Source organism: Odontomachus brunneus, unplaced genomic scaffold (assembly GCF_010583005.1).
Source record: "Odontomachus brunneus isolate Ranch 3 - 2012 unplaced genomic scaffold, Obru_v1 Obru_scaffold_143, whole genome shotgun sequence".
Classification (NCBI taxonomy): Eukaryota; Metazoa; Arthropoda; class Insecta; order Hymenoptera; family Formicidae; genus Odontomachus; species Odontomachus brunneus.
Window position 1 is genome coordinate 577,517 of NW_022639593.1, and position 10,867 is coordinate 588,383.

The window sequence follows — 10,867 nt, forward strand, 5'->3', positions numbered from 1 at the left end:
TATATATATATATAACAAAATATTATATCGGTCCCAATTACACACAATTCGAATCCTAATTTCAGGTCATACTTAATGTATTAATGTTATTAAAAAAGTACACATTATAAGTACAGAAAAATTATTTTATATTTTTTTATATTTTATATTTTGTTTTAGGATTATATTCACAAAAATTTTTAATATTTTAGAAAAAAATATCTACAATATCATTTGCTTTATAGAGTCTTTAGATTTATAAAACTAGTAATATATAAGTTGTGTCAGATATATGCCATTATTCTACATAGATTTTTTTGTGTTAGGGTATCTGCAATCAGTATTCTATTATAAGCGGATTTTTTGTGTGAATGTTGAGTAAGAGTGGAGAGGCCCAACGACCTTCCATTCTATTCTACATAGATTTGAAAAAAATATGGATATAGACATTATTAATTTAAAATTAGGTATATTGTATCATCAAGAACGCGAAATAATTTGCTGATTCATAATTTAGAACTTATACATAAACATTCCTAATTATTTTTCCATTTAATTTAGAATCAATTAATTTAATGTGTAATAATTTTGCTTCAAAGATACTATGTTTGTTTATATTGGCATTAACAGTTTTTAATGTCTAACCGACAAATTTATGTAAATAACTAAAAGTTATATTAACCTTAATTAACCCATAATTCATACCGTTACCTGAAAAAACGTTACCGTTCAGAACGTTTGTTAGTCAATCGTTCATATGTATCTTGTTGCTATATCGCTTTAGTTACTATGCTAATCTCGCAAAGTTAATTAATGAGTAAGGCGCGTATTATAAGTCATCGTCTGTTTTCAGAAGGTGTTCAAACGGACTCCAATCCGAATGGAATTGTCCATTACTCGAGTGGGCAACGTATTATTACAGAAAAGGTAATTAACACACCATATTTCAAATATATTAAGAGCCCTTTAATAACAGTGGTTTCCGGTCGCTGTGTTAGCAATTGCTTATAATCAAATATTTACTAAGATTCATTCATTTAAGAAACTTCATTCGGACACAATTATCCATAAAATTACTATTAACTCCACAAATAGTTGTTCTGCGCGATTTATGATTACTATACAGTAATTAAAAACTAGAAAAATGTCTATTCCACCTTGTCTTTCCTTTCATTACTTTTGTTATCTTACTTATGTATATATGTTATTGAACTGTATCGAAAGTGAAAGTGGTCTGAGAGATATTACGAGCAGTTGTAAGCGTATTCTCGAATGACCTGCTTCGAGTTCAAGATTTATTCATTCATCATACCGGTGATGTATCATACACCTCGTAAATCTTCATAAACCGGTAAATAGTTCGGAGAGCCAACCAGCTGACGCACTACGTATTGTCTGCACGTTGTACCAGAAAAAAATTGAGGAGACAAAGAAGAAAGAGAATCGGGTTGAAGATCGCATCAAATATGAAAAAAAATTGAGCTACGTGCATTTCTTTCTCAAGGGAAAATTATTTTCGCCCGATATCTTTACGGAAAAGAAATAATTTGGGTGATTCGGTAAATTTATAATTTGCTGTAAATTAAACGTTATAATTAAGCAGATATGTTAGTATAAGAACATATTGTGAAAATACACAAGAAGATATTATGAAGATACTATACAACGATATTATGCGTAGAAGCAGTTGTCAATCTGCTCATTGTGCAAATCTATTTTTATTGTTATTATTTTAGTTACTGCAACAAATCGCTTTGTATTTCGAGTTAATTGAATTTTACAACACAGATTCATTAATTTTACTAAGCAATCATACAATTGTTCAATAGATAAAGAAATGTTTTGTTCATTTTACGCAGAGAATACACTTTGCGTACATTAAGTTTGAATGTAAATGTCCGCGATAAAAAAATATGTTATATACTGTGTGTGTTTCGAAATTCAAATTCATCTTTTTATATTAATAAAAATATATGTTTCTGTGATATAATATATTGATACAAATTATATATATCTCTATATACATATTTACATTTTTAATATTTTATTATATTTCTTGAGTGGTTGCAGAATAAATATTTGAAATATTTCAGTGAGGATTTTAGCTCTAGCTGACTTTTATTGCTGGAGTAACTAATAATTTAGCTAAATGAAAATTCATTAGTGTACCAGATGTTCTATAATATAACAGCTAAAAGATTAGTTATACGTACCAAACTATATTTTTTCTTAGTGGTGATATACAATCATTTTTGCCGCGTACTAACAAATCTTCTATGCTGTAATATCCAACTTTTTATTAAGTATAATTATAAATCTTAGCAGCTCTGTAACTTAATTACTGTAGTATAGCAAACTGGTTGTCCGTATATTACGGCTATAAATTTGCAAGGCTAGTGGGGTTTTCAATTGTTAGCAAATTTTTTTCTGTACCCTCTCTCTCTTTCTCTTTCTCTCGTGAGATAATTAGAATTCGTCGATATCTTAACCGGACGCGTTATTGTCGGCCGTCGAGCTTTTCATCGGCACTAATAGACTTCCGGAAGAGATTTCAAACATAGATCCGCACCTTCTCACCTTCCTGGTCGTCTTTCATTCCCTTTCTCCTTTTCCTATCTCGTTTTAAAGGCGGAAATGAGAAGACGCGTTCTAATTTCGCGATTCGCACGTACGCAACGCGTAGTACGTAGGCGTCGATTTTCGCACAGACGGTCGACATCGTCGCGACCGAACGGCTATGCAATGTGCAAGGAACGATTAAATTAGCATGTGGCGTGCGTATATCGCGAAAAAGAAGACACGAACGACGCGATTGATATACATGGCTGCTGTTACTGCTGTTGCTACCGCCGGCAAAAATACACGCGGAAGGTTGTACGACGCGGGAACGGGCGAACGGGCCACTTATTACCACGCTCTGCGCCGCGATGCAATTGCGATTCACAACGTGGCTGGTAGCTGCCGGTACTTGCACTTGCACTTGCGTTAAGGCCGGCTTCGTTCGCCTGATGCCGAGGAATGACTTGCTAATAACACGAATCGTTACCTAACGAGAGGGAATCGGATGCGCCGCGTGAACAATATGTTCTCTCTTTCTCGCAAGCGAGCAAGGAAACGGAAAGCACGCCGATAATGGCAGGTCAGCGCCGAAAATGAGCGGGTAAAGTCGTCCGTAAATTGCACTTCGTATCGGTATATCTTGTGCATCCTGATTACCGGCGTTACTCAGCGCGTTACGAGTCGCGGATATTTATTGATGTAGACTCGATTTCAGCTTCGTTACGAAGTCATACATGTCCGTGGGGAAATTTCCGAATTTCCCAAGCTACGAAATTCCTATGGACGACACTTCAATCACAAGGAATATAACATTACGATGCGCGCATCTATTTCCCGCTACTTTCCACGACAGAACAAATCTTCTTGATGTTGACTCATAACGATTTCTTCGACGGATTAATTCAATTTAATTGAAAAGGAAGCGTCCTCAGTCATATAAAATAACGGTTTTAAACGATGCGAATGACAAGGCGAGAAGGAGAAAGAGAAAGAGAGGGGGGAGAGGGGTGAAGAAAAGGAGAAGCTACGTCAATCAGTGGCGAATAAACTCGTGATTGCTGCTTGAGAACAATTTTAAATCTGCCAGTCTACGATTACATTTAGTGTCGGATGGGGAGTTTCATTAAATCCTGGCGGGATATTACGGAGACGGTATATTGTGTGTGACGTTTCGCTTAGAAATCACACCTGCGCCAAGGAAACGAAACATGTCATTGCGATTTTTCCAGTACGCTGAGTCCGAAGCCCTCGACATCGACGTGCTCAACAACACCAAGCGGGCTGACCGAGAGGTGCTGTTCTTTAACCGCGTGCCGAAAGTCGGCTCCCAGACATTCATGGAGTTACTGAGGAGGCTGTCGATAAGGAACACGTTCTCGTTCAATAGGGACCGCGTCCAGCGAGTCGAGACGATACGTCTCGCGCCGATCGAGCAGGTACGACGACCTCCAGCAAGAAGACCCAATCAATTACCATCAATCGCGCAATGGCAGCCGCTCGCGTAGCAATCACCCCGCTTAATTTACAATCCCGCCGCCTGAGCCCTATAAGGTGATAGAAAAGTACGACGATACGGTTGATCAAGTGATTCGCGCGCTAACGGTTCTGTCTCTTCCGTCTCCTTCTAGAGTACTTCCTCATTTGCAGCCCTACTGCGTCCCGATCGCGTGACGGGGGAGAAAACGTGGATAACGTCACCCTTCGATAAAAACTGGTTACGTAGGATAGCGATCGGAACGCGAGAAAAAATGGGAGAAGTAGCGATCGGAAGAAGGATATATTCCGCTTTTGAAATCCGTGAAATTCAAACGCGAAGATTCCAGTTAGCGTCCGTCACTTCCGCGAAACGTTTTGCTTCCTCGCTCTAAGGGTTTTTAGATCGTAGAAAATATATAACGTCACTTCTGGATAAAAACTGGCATGTTAAAAGAAATTAACGATCTGGACAAGAGATAAATGTGCACTATTTTCTAAGGAGTTAAAAATATCATGAAGAAATATTATAGAGGGTTACCTTCGCTCACGAAGTACATAGCGTTATTCCTTATGAAAAATTGAATTGAAAAGTCCTGAATCACTTTTGTCTTTGATGCTTAACGAAGCAGATATTCTTTAATAAATTCCAGCAAATCCGCGCCGGTCCTTAGAAGTATACACGTTTATGAGCTGCGCGCCTGGTAGTGTGCGTGAATGCAGTGGCGGACATTCATGCACACTACCAAGCGCGCAGCTCATAAACGTGTATACTTCTAAGGACCGGCGCGGATTTGCTGGAATTTATTAAAGAATATCTGCTTCGTTAAGCATCAAAGACAAAAATGGTTCAAGATTTTTCGATTTAATTTTTCATAAGAAATAACGCTATGTGCTTCATGGGTGGAGGTTAAGAAACACCCTGTATAATACTTAGTGTAATTAATAATATATACATTAAGGACTAGTATTAGATAATCGAGAAGATTAGTATCTAAATGAAAGAATAATATTAGATTAGTATTAGATATACTAACTAAAGATTATTGTTAGATATAGATAAATTAAAGTTACTAAAGATTAGATTATTTTTCAAATTAAAAATTAATTTATTGAATATTAATTTCTATATAAAATAAATGTTTAACTTCTTCACTTCGATTAAAATAATACAAATATAACATTTATTACCCAAGTAAGAATTTACTATTGGCATCAGTAAAGTGGCTCAGTATCGATTTATGGTAAACGTTACTGGCATAGTACCAGATGTAGTAGGGGTTTAGTATTGGTGTGATACTGGAATGATAGAGAAAAGGGCCAGTATCGGTAAACAGTACTGTCACAGTACCAAAAATCAGTACTATACCAGTATAAAAAAAAAGTATTAATTCCTAGTACTGGGGAAGTACCTATTCCTAGTACTGGGCCACCCTTATAGAAATATCATACTAAGAATCATTGATAATTACTTATTTTCAGTATTAAAAATACTGGATAATAAGTAATTATCAATGATTCTTAGTATAATATTTCTATAAGGGCAGTATCGATTCCTAGTAAATTTTATTATTTGTACAATTGTTAATATCACAACTATATAGTATGGAAAGAAAGATCAAACCATGGCCGGGCTGCTCTCGTTTGCATCTATACACGTCTATTTTTAATATTCATATGAGGAAAAACTCTTCGGCGCGACGGTTGGAATCGAAGTCTTCCGCTTGTCAGGCAAGCGTTCTTACCACTGAGCTATCTAGGTTTCGCGTTAGTGACCTCTTTCTTTTTCCCATAAAGGATATTAGTATCGTTCGTTTTTCGGCATAATACTGGCCTAATATCCTCTATTGTATACGATTGTATATGATTCTTACTTGGGTATTCAATACTGATTCTACGAACAGGGCCAGTACCGAAAACGACAAACACTTTTCGGTAACGCGCCAGTACACGTACGGTACGACTATTCAGTACCTAACTTTAGTACGAAACCAGTACCAATAATACAGTTTTTTTATATTAGGCTTAGTATTGAGTCAGTACCAAAACCAGACATTCGCTTTTTGGTTTCGACCCATTTTGCTATACTGGCGAAACGTATACGATTTCTATTTGGGTAATCATAAGATGAGATTGATCTTTTTTGTGCAATTTTGTCAAAAATTTTGTGAAAAATGTTCATTTAAAGTGACGTTCGTTATATTTTGTTGACAAAATTTTGAATTGAAAAACAATTAAACGAATTTGAACGTATATATGTGCCAATGTCCTTGAAAAGGTCAACTTTATAAATAATTCACTAATATTTATTGCATAAGCATCAATACGATTAGTACATCTTTGTATCCGTTACTAATGAAAAAGCAATTGTTTATTTGGTAAAATGGATAAATTAATCAAAATTTTCTTTTTCTTCATGAAAGTAGACTAGAACTTCGGCTCTTTTGCCCACTCTTCTTGGTGTAAAAATGAATATTTGGTTATTTTAATTAAAACTTTAAGATACATAAAAGAATTTTTATTCTCAATTTTTACTCTTCGATGCTAACAAACATGGAATTAAATCAGTTTTATTTAAAAATTAAAACGATGGAAGTGTCCAGAGTTAGGGATATGTTCAGATATTGATATGTTTATCTTAAATGCTCTTTAAAATTTCTCTTTAAAATTTCTTTCTTCCGAAGTAGTTTCATTCACTATCTGTAGATTTAACGCTATGGTTTGATTTCCTCTATATCCACAGCTCCAGCTCGCCAGGATGGTCAGCAGTTACTCGGAACCATCTGTCTATGTGAAGCATGTCTGCTTCACTAACTTCACAGAGTGAGTACCGTGAGATTAGCCTTTGCAATTTGGATGATTGTACATCATTTTCTACTTTCCTCTGTCTTCGTCATCAGCTTCCATCTGCCGGAGCCGATTTACATCAACATAGTCCGTGATCCCGTAGAGAGGGTTATATCTTGGTACTATTACGTAAGAGCGCCATGGTATTATGTCGAGAGGAAGCAGATCTTTCCGGATTTGCCACTGCCTGATCCAAATTGGCTCAAGAAGGATTTTGAGACGTGCGTTCTCAAGGGTGATCGTGAATGTAGATACTTGCAAGGCGAGATCCATGAGGGCATCGGTGATCATCGCAGACAAACTCTTTTCTTCTGTGGACATAGCGAAAAGTGCACGTAAGAACACGCCTTCGTCGCGAATAAATCGCGGAAAAGTCTCATTTGCAATTGTTAATAACGAATATTAATATTTTACATACCATATTTTAATATTTGGGAAATTTAAGCACGAAATGTATGCAAAGTCTGATATCTCATTAACGCAACTGTTTCTTTCTTCCAAAGTCCCTTTAACACGGTGGGTGCTCTGGAGCGTGCGAAGCTGGCGGTAGAGAAGCATTACGCAGTAGTTGGTGTGCTGGAAGACATGAATACAACTCTTACAGTATTAGAGAACTACATACCGCGATTTTTCCAAGGAGCTACTGATGTTTATTATGGTATAATAAACAGTAAATTTTTATTCCATTTAAGATTTTTACCATTATTATATTGTTATTGTTAATACTATTATTTTAATTTAAGTTGTTATTATTATTTATTGTTATTATTACTATTATAGTTAAAGTTCTTACACTATTATTATTATTTTATACTTTATACTTAATTTTTTCTCAGACCAAGTAAACTCCTTCATGAGGATCAATCGAAACTTCTTCAAACCGCCAGTCAGCGAAGAAGTGAAGAACCTGGTGCGCAGCAATTTCACTCGCGAGGTCGAATTTTACCAATTCTGCAAACAACGACTCTACAGGCAATACAGAGCTCTCAAATTAGCCTCCACTGTTCCTGCGTCCGCAAATAACCATCTGTAAAAGAGGACATCTTTGTGTGACTAATTATTGTGCAAGAACATTTCTATAAAATATTTCCGCGATTGCTGTAACAATATCGTGATATCAAAGACAACTTATCGTCTGAATGTATAATATATTCATTCAGCGAAATGTTTGTGAAGCTACGATGGAAAGGCAAAAGCTGACGAGAATACGAGTGAAGATTTGTCATTTTATATCCAAGCTGTTGTGACGTGGATGCATGCGCAATTCAAAAATAGAGACGCTCTCGACGAGTGCCGAAGAATTTTTGCGAGCGAATGTGTCACACCGCTATCTGTTTAACGGCTGTTTGCGTAACTACGTGAGTTCACGACGCATTTATCATTATGGGGATATGTTGCGATGATCGACGTGTTCGTGAGATGGTTTCTTCATTCCGTCGGCGACGACAAAAACGCGACAAAGACTGCAAAATAGCGACGCTTTTCACCACAAAGTACTTACGATCACACAGCAAGTGTACAGGGTAACCGTAGAGCATCGTTTTGTAAAAGGAAATGTGAAATACGTTTGTACTTTCATCGACGTACAATCATTTGAAATAAAATGCTGCCATTTTAGAAAAAGAGCGATTAAATTTCTTATTTGTTTAATTACTTTTTTCTTGTCGCACTTGATATTAAGTGGCAAAATGTTGCCCTACCCGCTTCCGTCGTGTTACTAAAAAATAAAGGCTTTATCTAGTGTACGTCATTAAGTTGTATAATTTAGAAATAAAAATGTGCTTTTAATCTGCTATTAAATCTGTAAGCGAAAAGACACAAATGTGATATAACTGATGTTTATCACATACATGTACACACACATGCACGTACGCACGCACGCAAATACGCACACAAATGATATTTACGCTAAATATGGCCTTAGGATGCACATACTGTTTGTTGAACCAAGACAACAAAGGAAACAGAAGATTAGAATATTTGCATGATGTGACGTTTAAAACATACTGTTAGTAACTCGGAGAAAATTCAAATTAGAACGAGAAAAACATAAACGAGATTGGATAAAAAAGAAACATATTTCGAATATTATTGTGATTTACCTTGAAAGCGCTTGAGTAAACGAAAGCTGACTGACAAAATATTTAGACATTATTTTACAATTTTTTTCAAAATATTACTTATGTTCAAACTTTTATTCTTTTTCCTCTTTTGTTTATTAGTTACTCATAAGTTATATCACTTAAAAATGTCCTACGCACAAGAATTAAGGATCACTTTTTTTTAATCATAAAAGAATTGAAAAAATGATGTAACTCTGGAAAATATAATCATATCAGAATGTTTCCAAAAATATTTTACAGCTTAAAATCTTTCTGTCCAGTAAACAAGAAGCATTAGATCTACTTCTTGAAATGTTCATATTTTTGTAATATTTTTACATAAAGTTTTATAAATATTTTTAAGATGATACTCAATAATATTATTTTTTAAATATTCAAAGGATATTTTAAAAACACGTGTCAAAATATTGTTTTAAATGCTATCGTCTAGTAAGTAAGAAATATAAAATAAAAACATTCCAAAATGTATATGATATTCGAATAGACTGAACTTAAATAGGGTGTTTCCTTTAATTTGTGCACTTAGAATATCTCTGTTTCTTTTGATGATATGAAAAAAATAGCAGTTAATACTGGTTATTTTGAACATCTTCTGTAAAATATATACATCTTTGTACTAAAACACATACACTACCACAAGTTTGAAAGCAGTAAGAAATTTCAAATTAAAACAGTAAAATTTATGTAGTAAACATTTATTACAATTTAAAACTTGCCAAATAATACATAAGTATATATTGAAACAAAAACAACAAAAAGTTCTCAGGTGATTGTAATTCCAAATCAAATTTTTGCTTTACCAAAATGACCACCTTTATTTTTTACTATTTCTAAGTAAAGTTTGGGCATTATATTAATTAATTTGTGAAAATTTTCATTCAAACTTTTCCACTCTGTTTGTAAATATTTCCAGAGTTGTCTAGTATTGGTTGGAGAACGATTTTTCACTCTTCTATCTAGTTCATCCCACACTAGTTCGATTAGAGACAAATCAAGTGATTGAACAGGTCACTCCATGATTTGTAAAGCTGTCCATGATTTGTAAAGCTCTCTATGATTTGATTTTTCTCGCTCTTTTTCTTTCATAAGGTTTTGGTACAATTCCGAAATATATTTTAGGTCATTATCTTGCTGAAAGATGAAGTTAGAACCAGTGACATTCAACCCAGATGGTATAGTATCTTCCTGAAGAATTTTCAGATAGCCTTCTTTGTTCAATATTTGATCTATTTTCACTAGACTGACAAGTTTACTGTTACCAAAACATCTCCAAACCATTACGCTGCCATCTTCATGTTTGGCGGTTGGCACAATACATGTTTCTAATGCTCTTTCATTTTTTGAGCGGCGTACAAACACTCTTCTATTGGAACCGAATATTTGAAATTTCGATTCATTAGTTCAAAGCACTTTATACCACTGTGTTTTTGTATATTTTAGTCCAGGCCAGTCTTTTTTGCTTGTGTGTACGTGTTAATTTCGGTTTTTTGCAGTTACACATCCTCTTAGGCCATTAGACAATAGACGTCTTTTAACAGTCGTAGTTGAGACTGACGTTTGATGCGTTTCATTTAATGCAGCGGTGATTTTTGGAGCAGTTAGATCGGTCGGTTTTGTTTAGATAGCACTATAATAAAATTATCTTTTCTGCCTGTTGTCGCTTTGGGTCGATTAGCTCTTTTTCTGTCTTCATTACTACCTATTTCTCATTTTCTAGCAAAAGTGTGATGCACACCTTTACATCTTTACACGAAATGCGCAGCTCTTTTGCGATTTACTGTTCACTATATCCTTCATTACGGAGAGTACATATATCACTTCGCTATATAGTAAGCTGCTCTCTCTCTCTCTCTCTCTCTCTCTCTCTCTCTCTCTCTCTCTCTCTA

The 10,867-nt window shown here is 35.1% G+C and overlaps 1 protein-coding gene across 3 annotated transcripts in view; it reads left to right on the plus strand.

Annotated features, from left to right (window-relative positions):
* Positions 1-8,646, plus strand: part of LOC116850352 (heparan sulfate 2-O-sulfotransferase pipe) — a 150,623-nt gene extending 141,977 nt beyond the window's left edge. For 2 of the 3 annotated variants that reach the window (XM_032828549.1, XM_032828546.1), the window contains exons 3-8: positions 833-906; positions 3,768-3,974; positions 6,755-6,834; positions 6,912-7,193; positions 7,362-7,516; positions 7,695-8,646. In XM_032828549.1, coding sequence (XP_032684440.1) covers positions 833-906; positions 3,768-3,974; positions 6,755-6,834; positions 6,912-7,193; positions 7,362-7,516; positions 7,695-7,891 — 995 coding nt within the window. In that variant the 3' untranslated portion in view covers positions 7,892-8,646. The remainder of the gene's footprint in view (positions 1-832; positions 907-3,767; positions 3,975-6,754; positions 6,835-6,911; positions 7,194-7,361; positions 7,517-7,694) is intronic. The other variant, XM_032828547.1, reaches the window with a different exon arrangement.
* Positions 8,647-10,867: the final 2,221 nt, after the last annotated feature.